At 43.4% G+C, this 20,594-nt stretch overlaps 1 protein-coding gene across 6 annotated transcripts in view; it reads left to right on the top strand.

The window, feature by feature from the left end:
* The window catches only part of PLA2G4A (phospholipase A2 group IVA), a 151,864-nt gene that overhangs the window by 11,140 nt on the left and 120,130 nt on the right, over positions 1–20,594 (top strand). For 3 of the 6 annotated variants that reach the window (XM_065554451.1, XM_065554453.1, XM_065554455.1), the window contains exons 2-3: positions 19,977–20,055; positions 20,265–20,423. In XM_065554451.1, the coding sequence (XP_065410523.1) occupies positions 20,391–20,423 (33 nt within the window). In that variant the 5' untranslated portion in view covers positions 19,977–20,055; positions 20,265–20,390. The remainder of the gene's footprint in view (positions 1–19,976; positions 20,056–20,264; positions 20,424–20,594) is intronic. The other 3 variants (XM_065554454.1, XM_065554450.1, XM_065554452.1) reach the window with 1 other exon arrangement.

Below are 20,594 nucleotides of genomic sequence, written 5' to 3'. Positions count from 1 at the left end.
CCATGACAACAGACAGTGATGTCACAAATACACTATGAATTCCCCAGAGTCAAACAGAAGGATAAACAGGGACCATAACCAAACAAAGTACAGTAAGTGGAATCAGAGAATACACACAAAAGACAGGCCCACTGAACTAAATTATGTACGAAGGATCCCTCTTGTCACATTTGCTTTACTTACAAGTAGCAGTTCACTTTAAGCCATTTCCATTATGGTACTTTGCACGTATAGAACCTTTCAATGAAGGATCTCAAAGCACTTTATAAACAAGCCTCATAACACCTACTAGTAGTAAAGTATTACTATAGCCACCAATAAAGCAGGTAAACCAAGGCACAGAGGTGAATTAAATTGAGATCATTGATTGGTTTGGTAATGGAACCCAAGGACTCACTTAATTCTTGCTACCTATTAGCTAAAGGATCTCTGTTATCTAGTAAGGGGTAAAAAGACAAGGTACATCAAAGTAATCAGTTGCTTGTGGGTAGAATACCGCAGATAACTGTTCTGTGGAGTGTGAAAGTCAATATAATTAGTACAATTAACAAAAAAAGTTTGGGGCATGTGACATACCACGTTGAAAACCATTGAGTTTGAAGTCCTCTATCAAAAGAATGGATGTAGCAAAGGTCCAGTGGTTTCTCCCATGGGGCCTCATCAATTACCCTTACTTGAAGGGACTATTGCTGTGTATTAGATGGCTGATCAGACCCCATATCTTATCCCTAATCTATACAGGATTTTGTCTTTCTGCTGAGACTGCCAAAATATTGGCACTTATGGTGGTGACTTTGGACCCTTTTGGCATTTTCACCAGGAAGTGGACGGAGAGCTCAGAGTTAATTTAACATAGGCTTCTGACCAGAAGTCTCTTTGAAAATGTGTCCATTGAAGTGCATTCTCTTCTCTAGCAGAGGCTAGTGCTGATAATGGCAAATGACAAGGAGAGAACAACGAAGTAAAATACATCTTTCTACCTGCCTGATACACTTCTTCAGTGTTATTTTGTGAATAGTCTATTTATTAAAATGTTTGCCTTACAATTCTAAAAGCACAAAGTTTAGCAAAAGAATACATGTTGCATAGTAACATCCCCAGCCACGGCAATACATAAGCTCCTTGTTAGCATAAACCTTGCTACATAATATATTTGCAAAGTGCAGCCTCCATTTAACTTTTTTTTTATGTCCTCCAGCACCTAACTTTTACCTAATGTCAATCTGTCTATATGAAGTATGTATGCAGTGTAGTTGTAACTGTGTTGGTCCCAGGACATTAGAGGGTCAAGGTGAGTGGAAATAGAAGAATTGTCCATGTGGCTTGATCCAAAGCCCACTGAAGTCAGAGTCTTTCCATTGATTTCAGTGAGCTTGGGATCAAGCTCATGGGCACTTGTTGCACAGAGACATAAAAACATTGTATGGCTTATGGCACTGATTTACATAGGATATCAATGGAACTAGGACTTTGAACCTGATTTGCAACTGTTTGGATCCCTATGTAAATCAGTTGCTGTTGCTTAGCAATTTACTTCTACGTGGTCCTAGTAGAACTGAGAATATTTTGTTGGAAAGGATGGCTTCTTATTTGAAACCTTTTTAATTTAACTATGTCATTCTGTCCTGGTGTTTATCCCTGCATGTTTCCTGGCAGCATATCTGAAATGGGATTGTATACAAGAGTTAAGCCATGTCTACACTAGAGATCTTACAGCGGCACGACTGTACCGATGCAGTTATGTCGCTGTAAGACCTCCTGCATTGCTGCTCTGCACCAATGGGAGAGAGCTCTCCCATTGGCATAATTAAACCACCCGCAACGAGCGGCAGTAGCTATGTTGGCAAGAGAGCACCTCCTGCTGACATAGTGCTGTTCACCCTGGTGCTTCTGTCAGTGTAACTTATGTCGTTCTGAGGGGTGATTTTTCACACCCCTGAGTGACACAAATTATACCGACAAAAGTTCTAGTGTTGACACAGCCTTAGTTATGAACCATTTATGGCTTTTGAGGCACTTGCAGTGTTAGAGTTCTATAAATTGTCGGCATTTGCATAAATGAATATTTGAAGTAATGTTCATACTTTACATAGAGAGACAAGGAGGGTGAGGTAATATATTTTATTGGACCAATTTCTATGGGTATGAGAGACAAGCTTTCAAGACACATAGAATTCTTCTATTGCCCCCACCTTGTCCCTCTAATATCCTGGGACCAACACAGTTACAACTACACTGCATACATACTTCATATAGACAGCGGGTATAAAACATGAATCCAGTTTGTGGGGTTGTTTTAGGATTTTATTCCATTCAATATATATCATTCTTATATTGCTGGATAATTCAAATATCCTCTCTTCTCTTCCTCTTCTCCCCTCGAGTATATTGAGAATCATCTTTGCATTTGCAGCTATTAGTCCTGATTAGGTGAAGGTCCTCCCCCACCCCCCGCTAGTATGTCTTTTGATAGTGTTTTGACACCAATTTGCTAACACTTCTCTAGAGTGATTGTAGACAAAACATGGACTAGGACTGTTATTTTAACTGGACAATTATCTTTTATTGTCAGAGCTGAAGCACTGCAACCATGAGTCAATGATGGCATTAGTGAAAAATTTTATACAAATACACAGAGGGAATAACTTGTAGCAGCAAGGATGGGAAAGAACCCAGCTGTTCAGTTCTACTTCCAGTTGTGTGGCAGTGTATTTCAAAGATTCTTGAATAGCTTCTTGTGCATGTCACTACATATTAATGATCAGATTCTGCAACCTTTATTCACTTTGATTAGCAGTAACTCATGCAAGTAATCCCATTTGAAATGAGCTAGTGAATTTAACTATTTTCCAGTCTGACAAATTATAATACTTTGCACATCGGCATCCTTGGACCAAAAAAGACCTAAGTGCATTACAAACTTTAATTAAGCTTCCCAAAATCCCTATAAACTAAGTGAGCATTATTTTCATTTGACAGCGGTAAGTTTAGGCCCAGAAAGGTTAAATAGCTTGCTTAGGGTCATGTAGTAAATCAGCTAGAACCATGTATAAAACCGAAGAGACACAACTTCAGTCCCCTGCTCCTTAGATAAATCTCCCTCCTGAGCTCCATGACATTGCGAAAAATAGCCACTATAATGTTGGAGAGTTGGGAGTTTTAGGTCCCCCAATGTCAAATTCACTAAATATTATGACAGTTGAACATATGGCTGTTTTTGTTCTTGGTTGGTTTGTTTTTCTCAGCAGAGAGCTGAGGTTTCACCCAGCTCTTATGATTTTGAGCCATCTGAAAAAACAGATTTAAAAAAAAAAAGAGAGGTTTTTTTGTTGGCAGTAAAATGAATTTTAACAAGTAAATGTAAAGTGGAAATTAGAAACAGGCTTAAACCATGCCTGAATTTTGCATCTTGATCCCTCCTCTACTGAAAATTGGAACTTTCACATAGGTCCACTTACAACAAATGATGATGCTATATGAATGTGGGATGAGAGAAGGCCACAGAGATGCAAAATACTGACTGCCATTCAGTTCTAATAGGGTTACCATATTTAACAAATAAAATTTCCCGCCCATTTCCCACCCCCAGCCCTGCCCCAACTCCGCCCCTTCCCTGTCCCAACCCCACCCTAACTCTGCCCCCTCTTCCCTCCCACTCCCAGCCACGCGAAAAGGGCTGCCCGAGCGCTACCGGCTTCACGGTTTGCCGGGCAGTCCCCAGACCCTGCGCCCCCGACCGGCGCTTCCCCAGCGCAGCTGGAGCCCGGGAGGGGAAGCGCCCAGCCGGGGGCGCAGGGTCTGGAGGCTGCCGGGGAAACCGTGAAGCTGGTAGCGCTTGGGCTTCGGGCAGCCCCTATGCCTCCGGACCCTGTGCCCCCGGCCGGGCACTTCCCCTCCCGGGCTCTGGCGGCGCAGGGTCCGGAGGCATGGGGGCTGCCCAAAGCCCGTAGCGCTCGGCTCTTAAACAGAGCAGAAGAGTCAGGGGAGGAGCAGAGCTTCTGGCCGCAGCGGCTCTGCTCCTCCCCTGACTCTTCGGCTCTGTTTAAGAGCTGGGCTGCCCGAGCGCTACCGGCTTCGAGCAGCCCCCATGCCTCCGGACCCTGCGCCGCCGGAGCCCGGGAGGGGAAGTGCCCGGCCGGCGGCAGGGGTCCAGAGGCAAGGGGGCTGCCTGAAGCCCATAGCGCTCGGGCAGCTTGGCTCTTAAACAGAGCCGAAGAGTCAGGGGAGGAGCAGAGCAGCCGCAGGAGGGGAAGTGCCCGGCCGGCATTTTCCCGGACATATTCGACTTTTTGGCAATTCCCCCTGGACGGGGGTTTGATTGCCGAAAAGCCGGACATGTCCAGGAAAAACTGGACGTATGGTAACCCTAGTTCTAATTAACATATAATTTCATTTTCCATTTCTTTTTCAAGGCTGAGTTGAAAAACTAACCAATGTTTAATATACAAAAAGCTAGTTTGAATTGGCAACTAGCTAAGCCACTGATGTTCTAAGGGACAGTTAGATTGAGAACATAGAAAATTATGTAAGAGAATGGCCCAGTGGTTGTCTAATCTACTGACCTGTCTGACAGTGACCAGTGCTGGATGCGTCAGAAGACAGCACAGAAATCCCAATAAACTCCCTAATTGTGAAATGCTGTCCCAAGGGGAGAGTGAGAGATTTTGGTTTTTTTTTACTGACCCTAGATGATGATTATTTGATGCTGAGTCATCAGCTGTGGCTGGTGATCAAGTAAGACTGGTTATATTGCATTCCTAAAGGTCAGCTAGGGTTGCCTTTAAGATATTGATGTCTTTTGCTGTTATCTGTGATGTAGTTTGGGTCTCTTCTTCTATATAAGGTCTCTTGATATTCATTGTATCTGGTTAAAACAGGGCTTGAAAAATCCTCTCATTCGGGATGAGTAGAAATCATTACTGGTGAACACAATCAATTGCTGTCAAATCCAAATTTTAATGGGGGGGCGGGGAAGAGGGCCAGATCCTCAGCAGGTGTAAATTAGTGTCAGTCAATGGAGCTATGCTGATTTACACCCCTGAGGGTCTGACTGTGTTGCTAATTTTCTGGCTGTGAAGATAATCTTTCAAACATGAATGAAAGTGTGAATTGATGCAGTGCTGTTTTCCTAAATCTGAAGAGAGACCACACTAGTGCCATTGCTGCGGTTCGGAGTTTTTACTGCTGTTGTTCAGAATTCTAAGGGCAGCCGCATAACAGAGAAAATTAATGTAAATACCACCGCCTGGAGAAGCTTTGAGCAATAACAGATTTAGTCACTGGAACTATTCGCTGGGTAGAGGACTCAGAAGCAGAGGTAGCGGGAGGCATAGAGGAGCAGAAATACACCCTTGTAACAGCAGGCAAGCAGTCACATGCTATTTAATAATATATGGAGATAGAACTATCTCATAGAACCTGAAGGGACCTTGCAAGGTCATCAAGTCAAGTCCAGCCCAGCCCCCTGCCTTCACTAGTAGAACCAAGTACCGATTTTGCCCCAGATCACTAAGTGGCCCCCTCAAGGATTGAACTCACAATCCTGGGTTTAGCAGGCCAATGCTCAAACCACTGAGCTATCCCTCCCCCAGTTAGCAAAATACCTCCATACCTGCCCCGGTAGGAGACAGGAGGACAGTGCTGCTTATCCCTGCTGGCAAGGAGAGAAGATTTTGGGGGAGATGGGAGTCTTCAGATTTGGCTTTGTCTGTCAAGCATAGCAGGGTCTCCTTTACTTATTTAAATTGAATAGATACAGAATATCAAAACCGATTAATATATTCTGTACTATACTGATATGACCCTGGGCTACCAGAACAATCAAATAGCGCAAAAAGCTGTTTTGTAAAGGTTCACATTTTGGATTGAAAGTTCTCCTCTGTTGCTCAGCTTGTCGTTTGCCCTGTGTGAAATGAGGTTGAGTTCCATGCAAGTGGACGTTTGTGCCTATCTGGGGCAGAGTGAAGGATCAGGGTCTTAGACCTCACTAGACAAGGGTCCATTATCAAGCTGTCTGGAGTGGCTCACAAACGTGGGTGCCAATCTCAAGGCAGACTGTTACAAACCAGGACACAAACCCCAAATGGCTGTGTGTTCTATAATTAGATTTCACCAACCAAGTATCACATGTGAACTCCTCAAGCACTATAACACCCTTAACCTGGAGTCACAGACAGTTGCCTTGGGCACTCCAGTCTATCTTGCACCCACGCAGTCTTGCCTTCGTGATAGACGGTTACTTACAACAAAAATCACAACTATATTCAAGTTACTCCCAGTCCCAAAGGACCAGTCACCTACCCCAGGTTAATTGTACCTTAGATCGCTCACCAAAGACCATGCTTGTAGCCAATCCTGTAATAAACCAGTTAGATTTACTAAGTAGGAAGGAGAAATAGGTTATTTACAAGGTTAAAGCAGGTAAATACACACTCACAAATTAGTTACAATCTTAGGTTTGAAAAGGTAGGGTAATAGATGCTGCTGTAATGTGTAAGTTCTATATGTCCATTAAGCTAAGCAACTTGGGGATCCCTTGTTTAAGCTTAGAAATATTGCCCTCTCCAAACTCCAGGCAGCATAGTGATAGTTATTTCTGGTAGGGATTTACATTTCCTTCTCCCAGAGTTCAAACTGTGATGGGATGAGGGTTTGTGCACATCCCCTCTTCGTGGGCGTGTGGGAGCAATCAACATCCCCTCTTCGTGGGCGTGTGGGAGCAATCAACACAGTCTTGTGGAACGTTAGTGAACAAAATAGTTCGTCGGGTGTCTATAGGCCTTTTATTGGGCAGGAGATGACACCTCTTGTGGTAAACTAGTATTTCACATTTGGTAATGCTTCTCTCCTGGCTATGGGGGTTTAGAGTGTTCTAGCAAACTCTTTTATAGTTACAAAGCAAACACTTGAATATTACCTTATAACATGATATACAGATTTTATAAGTGAAATTCGTGCATGCATTTCATAAAGTCCAAACACTCAACACATTCATATAAATTTAACGTCTATTTTAATAATGCTAACACAGATGAGTCAGACTGGTTTCCAGCTATTCATTTGTCAATGTTCAATGAGGGCTAGGGGGCTTTGGTATAAGCTGGCTCCTGGCCTGCCAGTGTCACATAACTCTCTCTGCCCCTTGCAGAACCAACTCAACAGAGAAGCCAATGATTAAATGGATATGGAGAAGGAACTATTTTTTTGTGTCTAGAGTTTGCATATCTATTAGCACACTGATGGTGCTGGGTAGAGAAATTTCTGTGTATAAATAGAATGCTTCCGTGTCTTGTTCTGTGAATGAGAAATCTTTCCTAAGCATTAAATGCACCGTTTTCCATCTTGCCCCCCAAAATCTATTTTTTTATAAATATTGTAGGGGAAATAATCAAATGTGCATTATTTAACCTCTTGCCATGAATTAGATGTATATAATAAAATATTGCAATAGTACTTTATTAGTTTTGTTTAAATAGGATGCTAAAGATTTCAGCAATACCTTAATTAACACCTATTTTACTAGAAAGTTGTAATGAATTACTTTGAGGGTTCACAAACACTTCCCCCCCCCAAAAAGAATTTGTCATGATTTCATGTTCTTAAACTGAAGGCCAAAGGAAGTAGCATAGATATACCCTTTATCACCAATTGTGTCTAAAAGCTCAAATAAACCCAAACTACAATAGTCATGCTAATACTGAGTCTTGTTCAGCTACAGTTCTGAGTGAAAGATGATGTATCCTGTGACCACAGTCCTTGGTTCAACTTGGCTGTGGTGAAAACACAGCAGAACACATGCTATAGGATGCTTTGATGCATCCTTAGATGTACCCACAAATCTGGAAAGCTCTAGAATTTGTGTAACTTGTTCTAGAGCCTAATTCATTGAACTGAAGATGTTTAACTGAAACATTTACATGTTTGGTTTAAATGGGTGGTAAGTCTTGAGCATGACTCACTAAGTTTTTTAATTGTACAGAACCCACTAATATTAGTTCTTAGCATTTTAAATAGCACTTATTGTTTATTGTTTACAATAGTGCTGTGCTGAAAGATTGCACTTGAGACTGAAGCCCATTGCGCTAGATACTATTCAGACATATAGTAAGAGACAGTCACTGCCCCAAAGAGCTTATAACCTAAATAGACAAGAAAAAGGGTGGGAGATGGTAAGTATTCCCCCATTTTACAGATGGAGAACTGAGGTACAGAGAGCTGGAGTGACTTGCATGTGGTCACACAGGAAACCTGTGGCAGACCCAGGAACTAAAGCTAGATGTCCTGAGTCCAAGTCCATTGCTCTAGCCGGAAGACCATCCTATAAAGTGCTGTACAAATTACTTCTAAGGCTTTTTAAATGAGTTGCCTGGAGATTTCAGTCTCCTGCACTGCACTAGCCATAGCAGCTTTAGTGGTTATATGCATTCTTTCTGAAATTGCAGAGAACAGGGCAGCTGCCAAAACACGGCACACAGTACCTGAAGTAGAATATCTGGCCAAAGACACCAGGGGCAAACTCTTATTGTATGTTTTCCATTAATATTTTTTAAAGGGATATGCAACCCCCCTCCCCAAACAAATGTATCCCACTTGTTCATATGGGGAACCTAGAGCTATATGTTGTTTCATAATCTTTTATATTTTTCATGTATTGATTTGGTGTTTGTCAGTGCAGTCAAAATTTTCAAAATGAGCCACTGGCTTTAAGTGCCTTCATTTTGGAGTGCCCAGTCTGAGACACTTAAGGCTCAGTTTTCAGAGGGGCTGTGTGTCTGCAGCACCCTGGGTCTTAAAATGGAGCTCTATCCACGCTGAGCTCCCCAAAATGAAAACCCTACAAATTCCACCCACCCACATCAATGGGCAGAGGGGAACTTGAGGGGGCCATCAGTGAAAGGGGGACAGTCACAGTAGTAAGGGAGGGAGACACTTGCTAAGGGACAACAGGTAGCTCTTCTCCCTGGGAGTCTTTAGCACCCATTGGCCCACTGAGGGAGATAGATGCTGATTGGCCAGCATTCCCCAGCTCCCAGGATTTAGCCCTGTGCTGGGGCCTTGTGGAAGCTCTATCAGCTCTGTTTCAGCAGCCCATCCTACCCACCCAAACTAGGAATGGGAACCTGGTCTGATAGATGCAGCCGGTCTAGCTGATCACCTGTTTAGAGGGTCAGGAAGGATTTTTTTTTCTCCCACAGGCCAATTGGCAGAGGACCATGGAGTTTTTTGCCATCCTTGCAGCGCCGTCAAGCCACAGTGGGTTGAGTAGGAACATGCTTCACCTTCACCCCAGTACCTTAACTGAGGAACTGGGGTGAAGGTGTTTATTCATCGCAACTTGTGGCTGGTGTTCAGTGCAGTTGAGACAAGAGAATGAACAGTTCGCAGAGGTAAAAGGCCTTGGGCTCATGTGAAAGAGAGAGATCTTGTGGCCTTTACAGGCTGAGGTCAGACCATGTGGTAATAGTGAGCTGAGCCCAACCTGTGCACCCTCTGTCTTCCTCATGGGGAGGAGGAGAGTGCTAGGACTCAGAGGGCTGAGGAACACCTAACCCACATTATGGGGTATATGGTAAGGAGCCCTGTAACCTTGGCGCCAGTTATGGGTTATATGGTAAGGAGCTCTGCAATGGAACCAATTAAATGCCTGATGTAGAGAAGTATAGGTGATGGGTGGGTACCCCCCCCCTTTAACATTTAATAAAAGTTGTGGCCTGCCCCCTAATTCCATGCTTGTGCCTGTCCTCATTTTGCCGCTGTGTCCTCATCAAATTAATTAGTCTTAAAAAAAAAAAAAAAAAAAAGAGGCTGTAATTATTGCTGGAATTACTGATTGGGCTTCCAGCTAACACAATTGGTGCAACCATTTTTCTTACCTTTATCCCGCTTGTACTGCAAAAATGCTTGTACTGCAAAGAGCCCATCTCACTCTTTGCTTGAAATAAAATTATCTAGTAAAAATGTGGATAACAATTGTTGTGATATAATTGTCATTGCTGGGGCGATCCCCAAACACTTCCTTTTTTCCATTGACTCCGTTTTAGGTTTTTCAAGTTCTTCTTTTTGATTTTTTTTGGAGGGCTTTTATTGATGGCAAAAATAAATGATTGTGTATCTCATGTAAACCTTCAGGGAGTCCCACAGTACACTGTGGAGACTACTTTTCTTTGGGTTTCCCCCTAGATGTTTTTAGAATCTCTGCCAGCTAAATATCATTCCACTGGTCCAGATTCCATTGTAGTTAGACAATGATCTTCTCCACTTTTAAATACTTTCGGAATCTTTCATTTGAACATTTTGCCTTGGAGCTAGTTTTGTTATTTCTGTGGATTTAGATAAATAAGTTGAATAAATGTAAAAAATACAACACTGAAAAAAATTTAACTTGTATGTGAGAACTCCATGAAATCTTCCTTCCATGGAGGCGCTTTACTTGTTCTGTTGGCATCATGGGTCTCTGAATGTATTCTTCGTTATATATAAATACTCAGTGCAATAATAATATATCAATGATTATTGCAATCCATTTGTCTAACTTCTCCCAAATTTGGCATGCAGCATAATTATGTATTATAATGTGCTTTTGTCACAGGCCTTCACAGGACCTTTGCAATGTCACACCCCATATGATGAACATTTCCTCTTGCTAAAACTCTTTGCATAAGCACTGGAATTATAAGCTAAAACATGAAGAGCTGTGCCAATTAACTTATTTCAAGACTGTACTTATGATGTCCAGTCACCAGGACAAACACAATACTTGTCTGAAAAAGGGGAAAGTTATGCAGACAAACCTATGGTAACTTTAACCTCATGCTTCAGGGTATAAATTAATTCCTTGCAGAGTTTGGGAAGAAATATTTTCCCTCTATATTCAACACTGCGCAACTGATTAGGTATTTTATAGGATTATTGACTTCCTCTGACTCATCAAGTATTGTCTACTGTTTCACGGGAGGGTACTGTAAAGTAGGGTTTTATAAAAGATACCAGAGAGCTGTCTGTGGATCATTGGTCTGATTACCTCCCCCTACACGCTTCAGCTTTTATACACCATTGACGTCTGCCCCAACTCAGGCCATCCGTTCATTCTCAGCCCCAGCACCTGTCCTCATCACTAGCTCTGCCCCGATTAAAACCTCCCCTTGAAATCTTATACCTGCCCTTTTTTCTCCACTTCCCTTTGCCTGCTTCATCTGCCAAAAATATCACCATCATCCATGATTTTATCTCTCACCATCGCCAGCCTGTGGTACTCACTGATGCCTACTTCCCCGACCACAAAACTTCCTCTGCAGCTACTCTCGCTGCATCATCTTCTCTCTCATACTCCACCCTAAATCATTTCCCAAGAAATGGGGCACAGGCACTGGGCTTCTCCTCTACCATTCCCAACTCATTCTTCCCACTACTTGGCAAGGTATCACTTTTTGTGATGATGGAAAGAACAAAGGAGAAAACATTATGTATGAATGATAAGGCTTAGAGGTCCCATTGGGCTAGGTGCGGTGCATACACACAGTCCCTGTGAACTGTACTGAGGTCACAAAATGCTTTTCACATAAATCCCCATACAGTCATCAGATAACAAATTTCTACCTTCCACTGACCTCAGCTGAATTTGAATTGGGAACCTAATGTTAAGAGGTACATGGCGTGGCAAGAGTATATTTGATATGCGAATGAATATAGTGTTGATCAGAAGACTGTTTCTCTGCATTAAATGATAAAACTAACTTATGATCCTTCAAGAGAATATTCAATGTGACTAGTAAAATAGGATCTACTTTATTAATGCCAATAAATCAGCAAAGAGTGAACACTAAGATGAAATTCAATAAGGACAAATGCAAAGTACTCCACTTAGGAAGGAACAATCAGTTGCATACACACAAAATGGGAAATGACTGCCTAGGAAGGAGTACTGCGGAAAGGGATCTGGGGGTCATAGTGGACCACAAGCTAAATATATGTCAACAGTGTAACACTATTGCAAAAAAAGCGAACATCATTCTGGGATGTATTAACAGGAGTGTTTTAAGCAAGACATGAGAAGTAATTCTTCCGCTCTACTCCAGGCTGATTAGGCCTCAACTGGAGTATTGTGTTCAGTTCTGGGCACCACATTTCATGAAAGATGTGGACAAATTGGAGAAAGTCCGGAGAAGAGCAACAAAAATGATTAAAGGTCTAGAAAACATGACCTATGAGGGAAGATTAAAAAAAAAATGGGCTTGTTTAGTCTGCAAAAGAGAAGACTGAGAGGGAACGTGACAATTTTCAAGTACAGAAAAGGTTGTTACAAGGAGGAGGGAGAAAAATTATTGTTCTTAACCTCTGAGGGTAGGACAAGAAGCAATGGGCTTAAATTGCAGCCAGGGAGGTTTAGGTTGAACATTAGGAAAAACTTCCTAATTGTCAGGGTGGTTAAGCACTGGAATAAATTGACTAGGGAGGTTGTGGAATCTCTATCATTGGAGATTTTTAAGAGCAGGTTAGACAAACACCTGTCAGGGATTCTTAGATAATACTTAGTCCTGCCATGAGAGCAGGGGACTGGACTAGATGACCTCGCAAGGTTGCTTCCAGTCCTATGATTTTATGATTAATCAGTTTGATAATCTTAATTGAATTTAAAATCTAAGCAAATATCCCTTCATGTAGTGTGTCATATAGATGAATATAATAGCAATTGTAATGATCATTCAAATACACTAATTCACAGATTCAATTTAGGTGAACTTAAAATTACTTTTCTCTAAAGTAGACTGTGCTGTCATAACAACTTTAGATCATGATTGTATTACATCTACTGTTTCTTTTGGCAGCAGTCTGTCAAAAACAGAGGCAGTCTGAAATTTTGAGTCAGTGCTGTGCACTGAGGCAGGAATCTTGTGGGGAAAAATAGTATGTGATCGTGTAATTAAAGTCTGAATCATAATGCATAAACACAGCACCGCTCAATTAAGGCTGCACAGGAAACCTTAATTCTGGCATTTCTTAACTTTTGAGTGCTCGACTTTGCAACCTTAATTTATTTTGTGTGTGTGTGTGTGTGTGGGGGGTGTCTGTATAAAGCATCTTAGTGAGAGTGAATGTCTTTGGATATCCCTCGATGTGAGGCTGATGTCTGCCAAGGGGGGTTCATTGATGAGTTTTTAAGTGGCTGAGGAGCCCAATTTGTGCCCTGCAGATTTTCTCACAGAAGTGACCAGTGTAATCTTGGAGGAGACATAGTTGTTGGCTGGACTGTTGTGCCCTTTCTTTCCTCCTTTGTCGCTTCTTGGTCTCATGAGCACATCTGTTCTCCTCAAAGTGAGCTGTGGCTTGGTGTACGGTGTGGCGCCACTGTGTTCTGTTCTGCGTCGAGTCTTCTCAGTTTGTTGGGTTGATGCCTCCCTTTTTAAGGTGTACTTTCAGTATGTCTTTGAAGCACGTCCACTGCCCTCTGTGAGCCCTTCTCCCCTGACTTAACTGCGAGAAGAGTACTTGCGTCGGGAAGGGAGTGTCAGGCATACGTACACAGTGGCCAGCCCAGCAGAGTTGGTGTTTCATGACCTGCACCTCTATACTGCTAATATTGGCTGCAGAGAGAACGCTGATGTTAGTGGGTCAATCTTCCCAGCGGATCCTGAGAATCCTCCTGAGGCAGTGCTGCTGGAACCACTCCAGCCGCTTGAGATGTCATCTATAGGTTACCCAGGTCTCACGCCCATAGAGAAGAGTGGGGATGACAACTGCCTTGTAAACCAAGATCTTGGTACCTATTTCTAGATCCCTATAATTGAAGACTCGTTTGAGTAGTCGTCCAAAGGATGTGCTGGCACAGCGGATCCTGTATTCAATTTCTGTGTCAATGCTGGCTGTTTAGGAGAGATGGCTGCCATGGTATGGAAAATGGTCCACATTTTCCAGGGGTTCTCCACTGATGGTGATATGTGGAGTACGAAGAGTAGTTTGTGCAGGTGAGGGGTGGTAGAGTACCTTGGTTTTCCCGATGTTGAGAGAGAGTCAGAGGCTGTGATAGGCATCTGCAAAAAGATTTAGGGTACTTTGTAGGTCAGCCTCTGAGTGTGCGAGAATGATGCAGTCATCTGCATACTGAAAGTCCGTGATGCCAATTCTCGTGATCTTAGAGTTTGTTTGGAGACGTCGGAGATTGAGGAGTTCGCCATCCATATGATACTCAATCCCGATTCCATCAGGGGAGGCACTCACAGATGAGAATCAGGATCACAGCATGGTAAAGGAGAAGAGTGTTGGAGCAGTGACATAGCCCCGCTTGACACCAGTGCGAATGATGAATGGTTCGGTCTCTGAGTTGTTGCACTGAATGGTGGCAATTATCCCATCATGGAGTAGTCTGATGATGGAAACCTACACAGCATCTCCCATAGGGCATCACGATTGATAGAGTCAAAGGCCTTGGTTAGATTGATGAATGCCATGAACAGTTCCTGGTGTTGCTCTCTGCACTTCTCCTGAGTCTGTTGTCCCACAAAGATCATGTCAGTTGTGCCTTGGGATGGCCTGAAGCCACACTGTGATTCAGTGTGATTCTGCAAGAGGGAGAAGGTGGTTTAGTAGGATCTGGGCAAGGATTTTCCCTGTGATGGAGAGGAGAGCAATACCTCTGTAGTTTCCGCACAAAGATTTGCCCCCTTTCTTGACTATTGTAACAATGTTGTTACAATACAATAAGGTGGAATTTCTTCACAAGTCCAGATTTTGTCGAAGTTGGTAAAGTTTATTCTGGAGCAGTGTTCCTCTAGCTTTAAAAACCTCAGCTGGAATGCCATCTGGGCCTGGTGCCTTGTGATGGTTTTTGTCTGGGTGATGACAAGCCGGACTTCCTCAGAAGATGGGGGATCAGCAAGGTGTTTCATTGTTGAGCCTTGTGAAATAGACTTGTTGGTGTCTTCAAAGACTGGGCGATTTAGTAGGCTCTAAAGTGCTCCTTCCAGCGTTGTTTAATGGCCGTATTGTCCTTGAGAAGGGTGGAGCCATCCTGGGAACATAAAGGAGTTGGGCCTTCAGTGATTGGCCCATATATAGCTTTTTTGTGTGTGAAATAAGCTTCTTATGTCATCCTGGTCTATTAAATTCTGGATATCAGAGGCCTTCTCTTGACACCACTTATTTCTGATGTCACGTAGCCTCCTTTGGACTTCAGCTTTGAGCAGGTGATAAGCTTCATGTTTTTGTTGCTTTGAGGAATCATTTTGCCAGTTACAGAATGCAATTCTTTTCTGCTGAATTAATGCTAGGATTTCCTCGTTGTTTTTCTCAAACCGGTCTTGGTGCTGATGAATGGAATGTCCTATCATTTCAGCACAATACATTCAGTGAATGGTATTTTTAAGTTGATCCCAGTGCTCTTGAATGTCCATGACATTAACAGGCAAGTTAGAGAGTTTCTCAGACAGGTATTGCTGGAACATCTGGCAGCTGGCTTGATCCTGAAGCGCTTTGATGTTATAGTGATTTCTCTTAGTCTTTGGGTGTTTGCGGTGTGGTGGAGCAAGCTGCAGATGACTGATCTTACTAATCGACGATCTGTCCAACAGTGATCTATACCTCTCATGGCTCTTGTTATATGGACATTGGTGTAATCTCGAGCTCTGACTGTGACATAGTCAGGAAGGTGCCATTGTTTGGACAGAGGATGTTTCCATGTGGTCTTAAATTTGTTACTCTGCCTAAAGATGGTATTTGTGATGAGCAGGTCATGCTCCACACATTTGCTGAGGAGAAGACCATTGGGGTTTACATTATCCACCCCTTTTTTGCCTATTTTGCTGCTCCAGGGTTGGGAGTCCCATCTGACTCTGGCATTGAAATCTCCCAGGAGGATAAGTTTGTTTACCTTAAGTGTGGCTGTGAGGACTTCATCAAGAGTGCCATAAAACTGTTCCTTGTCTTCCTCGTTATCGAGTGTTGGGCCATATGTGCTGATAGCCATGGCATATTGGTTGTTGCTGAGCTTGAGTCGAAGAGTCATGAGATGCTCGTTGATCCCCATGGGATGCTCCAAAAGCTGACTGGTGATTTTATTTTTGATGGCAAAGCCAATCCCGTGAATGCATCTCTCTTCAGGTGGCTTTCCTTTTGAAAAGAAGGTGTAGCCACCTCCATCCTCTTTTAATTGGCCCTCATCAGCCCGGTGTGTCTCACTAAGAGCTTCAATGTCAATGTTGAGTCTTGCCAGCTTGCTGGCAATTATGGCAGTTCTTCTTTCTGGACATTAACTGTGCTGAGAATCCATAGGGTGGGGACATTACAGGTGGCAAAATTCATTGTCTTATATCTTATGTTTCGGCCACGGAGTTGAGTGATCCCACTAGATGTGGCCATCCAGTCGGAAGAGTGTGAGATGGCCTATGTTTACAGCACCTTTTCTAGCCCCCTCCCCATTTGGGGTGAGCAGAGGGGATCCTAAAAAGGCCTGCTAAGTCACAGTCGCTGCTGCTGAAATGCACTTCTGTCTCATTCAAGCAGAAGATGACTGTCACACGGCTGCTGCCTGCATGCAGATTTGTGACTAAAAACTCCCAGAGATCACTGCTCTTGTCTTCACTGCTACTCATCTGTCACCGCAGGGCTTTGTGCGGGTGTGAGCTCTTTGGCACGTGAAATCTTGTAACGTGGAGAAACCGGTGCGCAGGTGGTGACCACACAAGACTTGACAGGAGGAAAACCCTGACCCAGTGGTAAGGAGATTCAAGACAACCGGGGTCTCCCTCCTGCTGCAGCCCTCATTCACCTTCACAGCCGCAGAGTATTAAAAGGTTTTCTATATGCGCCTGATCCACCACTGGGTCTTGTGAAATTTGGTTAATCAGTGGTGGTTAATCAGATTAGCCTCGGATGTGCTCACCAAGGGGGACCCTACCTGGCATATGAAAGTTCCAGATGTAGCTCTGAGGGTCTTTAGCCCACACAAGCCTCTCCACCACAACAAAGTTGCGGTCCATCAGAGAAGAAGAGTGGATGTATTGAGCATGTGAAAACAGCAGTTTTTCAAAGGCTTATCAGCCAAATTTGAGTGGATTTTCATGAGGACAGCAAAATGCACATCCCTGGGATAAAGGTGATCCCTTTCTAACCTTCAAATTTCTGCTCCAAAGCATGAGGGCACTAGAGATTTTTCAAGGAAAAGGTCGCCACAAGTTTTGACCAGGGGCAAAACTACATATTGTTTCCTAGCGTCGTTCTCAGAAATGACTGAACAGTTTTGGCAGACATTTTTCTAAAACAAGTCAGACTGGGGCAGACACTCAGCACGAAAAATTTCACCCTGAACAGTTAGTTTGGCCAAATTATAAATAATTGATAACGGGGTCTTATAATGGGAAGTGTAAACCAACCTCAATAATATGACGCTACCAGCTCCACCTTTAATATAGCTTTTCCTGTAGGCAAATGGGACTAGCTATACCAGTATAAGATACCTTTATACCACTACAACTGTGCCCATACTAAGGTTGGTACTGGTATGATTGTATTGGTAAAAAATTACACCCTGAATCAACTTAGTAACTCCAGTATAACTTTCAAATGTAGACCAGGCTTTTGACTAAATTGTTATGGGGAGATTTTCAAAGGCATAAAAGACAGGGGTGCCTGGCTTTCATTGAAAGGCAATGGGAGATGGGTGCCTGTGCCTTTGAAAATCTTCTCTTAAGTCTCAAACTTACAGCAGCTTCTTGATTCCAATTTCCTCACTTTAGTACAGTCTTTTTTTGCTGACCCATGTTAACTTGTTGGTAGTTGGCTGCTGTCTCAGAAGGCCGCAAGTTCCCTGTTTTATAGCTCCTAAACTTCCTTTTGGTTACAGTTATTGAATACCCTTTATTTTATGTTCTTCCTGAGCTCCTTTGAAATTCACAACATTTCCTTAACTAATTTAGTGAGGCTTAATTTAAAAAGACAGTGGAGTGTTTTCCTGCTCCTTTTCGGTAGGACCCAAGGGAAAAATAAACAGACTCTTAGACAGAAACACTGGGCCACACATGTTGCTGATGTAGGTGGGTGCTACTTCAGTTAAATTCTGCCCACTTGTGTGACCATGACAAATTTGATTGATCTGGATGAAAAAAATGAATTGAATGATCTTTCTACTGCAGTTAATTTAGTCCATATTAAAATAAGGATATGAAAAGATGTATTTGTGCATTGGGGGGTCTTAGAATTAAACTAAGTATGAATAGATATTTCCTCTCAGTTACAGAGAGATTATTCTTTCCTCTCTCCCAGCAATTGAGCTGCCTCAGCATTAAAACTATGAATGAAATTACATTAACCCCTGCCTTTCTGATTCAGATGGCCTTAATTTTTCACACAATGCATTGAAGAACTTGTTGCAACAAGTTATTGAGTTTAACAGGAATAAAGAAGGGATTTAACGTTTATATAAACAACAAAAATGTCCAAAATTGTTATAGTAAGTATTAAAGTATACCAAGAGTTTTGGAAGGGATATAAACTCTTATTCTTCAGGGCTTTTGGCAATCTCTAACTATGGCAATTCCTAAATTAATATTACAGTAGCTTCTTTTTGTTTGGCTCAGTGCTTCTGTATAAAGAATTTTTTTTGGGGGGGGAGGGGGGAAGGGTTGTATGGCCCCAATTGACATCCTATTCACTTGAGTAGAGCTCTGCACTAATTGCAATGAAAACAGTTGCTGCTAGTTCATACTTACAATGGAAATCTTGAAAGGAGCAATATTGTGCCACCCAAGGTAGCTGCTGAATAGCTGCAGTGATCCATTAATTTTTGGTTATTTCTTTTCTTTTTTTAGATGTGGTTATATAAGACCTTGGGAATGTGTGATTTGAGCTGAAGCCTCTAGCACCACCTTTGCTTTTGGCAAGCATTAAAATAGCCTGATGGGAACCACTTATTACCTCCAAAGAATTGCAGAATTCTTTGTGCTGCAAACATCCAATTGTCCTCCTGGCTACCTCCTAAGCTAGCTCTTCAGCTCCTCCCCACTGCCTGCCTTTTCTGCCCCGCCTCCTCAGGAGGCACGATGCCTCACAGAGCATCCAGAACCACCAGGGGAGTGTGCATGCTTTGCCATCTCATTGAATGGCCAGCTTTGCTTTGCCCTTTTTGGGGCAACTTGTACCTTCTAGTGTGCATGCAGGACACAGCTTGGCATTTCCCCCTGTGCGAGGAAAGCAGGGCTGGCTCCAGGCACCAGCTCACCAAGCTTGTGCTTGGGGCGGCACCTGGATGGGGGTGGCGTGGTGTGGTGCTCCGGCTACCGGGGAGAGCGGGGCCACGGCCGGGCACTCTGCCCTCCCCCCGGCGTTCTGGCTGCCGGGGAGAGCAGAGCCGCGGCCGGGGCTCACCGCCCTCCCCGCAGCGCTCTGGCTGCCGGGGAGAGCGGAGCCCCGGCCAGGCACTCTGCCCTCCCCCTGGCGTTCTGGCTGCCGGGGAGAGCAGAGCCGCGGCCGGGGCTCGCCGCCCTCCCCGCAGCGCTCTGGCTGCCGGGGAGAGCGGAGCCCCGGCCAGGCACTCTGCCCTCCTCCCAGGGCTCCGGCAGGACTCCGGCTGCCCTCCCCCCTGGCGCCCTCCCCCCGGCCGCCGGGTAGAGCAGAGCCCTGGCCGGGGCTCACCGCCCTCCCCCTGGGGCTCCGGCCGTACTCCCCCCGGCGCCCTCCCCTGCCGTGCGGAGGGGGGGGGCGGCCGGAGGCTTTTTTGCCTGGGGCAGCAAAAAAGCCAGAGCCAGCCCTGGAGGAAAGGCCTGCATATGTCCTTTTTCCACACACTCCTGTGCACCTGCCTAAAACAAAAACTGGCCTCTAACAAGGAACCAAATGTACACACAGTAGCTACTGAGAATTTGCATTCGAACGTTAAGAAAACTAAATGACTGAACTGTATCTTAAATAATATTTATACTTAGTATATGTATATGAATGTACATAACTGATATATCTAATTGTACTGTACTGTTTCATTAATCTGTAAGGCTGCAAGGACATGAGAAACACTTTGATACATGACATTCTGGATAATCGCAGCTGAGCAAAACATTCACTTGCATTGAGGTGGGTGGAATCACATGAGAAACGTGGCTAATCAAGATTATACTGGATTGAAATCTTTATATCCTCAGCTTATCTCAAAATTCAGGTCTTCATTAAAAGTCTGAATTTTGGGAACCGTTTTCAATCTAGGTGGTTACTCTGCTATATTAGAAAATATGTTTTAGAAGGAAAATGTTATTTTTAACCACGGGTCTTTGTTCATTATGCAGTGATGAAAGGAGCTGTGGTATTACGGTCCACTTTGGAAACACGTTGAAGTCTGTCCATTGTGAAATTGGATCCATAAAGAATAAGATCTCTGATTGTGATACCTGCATATAAGATCTGAACCAAAAATGTCTTGTATAGATCCATTTCAACATATTACAGTGAGTACATTTGACTTTCCTATGCATGTTGTATTGTGCATCATCTGTTGCAAGCAGTTACTAGCAATAACTGTATAGTGTTAGTATCATCATGAAACTTGAAAGACTCTCAGTATGGGTTTGGGTTAATTAAGAATAGATTTAGGAGAATTTTATTTAAAATGAAATTTG

The sequence above is a fragment of the Chrysemys picta genome, chromosome 8 (assembly GCF_011386835.1).
Source record: "Chrysemys picta bellii isolate R12L10 chromosome 8, ASM1138683v2, whole genome shotgun sequence".
Classification (NCBI taxonomy): Eukaryota; Metazoa; Chordata; order Testudines; family Emydidae; genus Chrysemys; species Chrysemys picta.
Note: the sequence above shows the minus strand (reverse complement) of the source record. Positions and strands in the feature narration are given on the sequence as shown.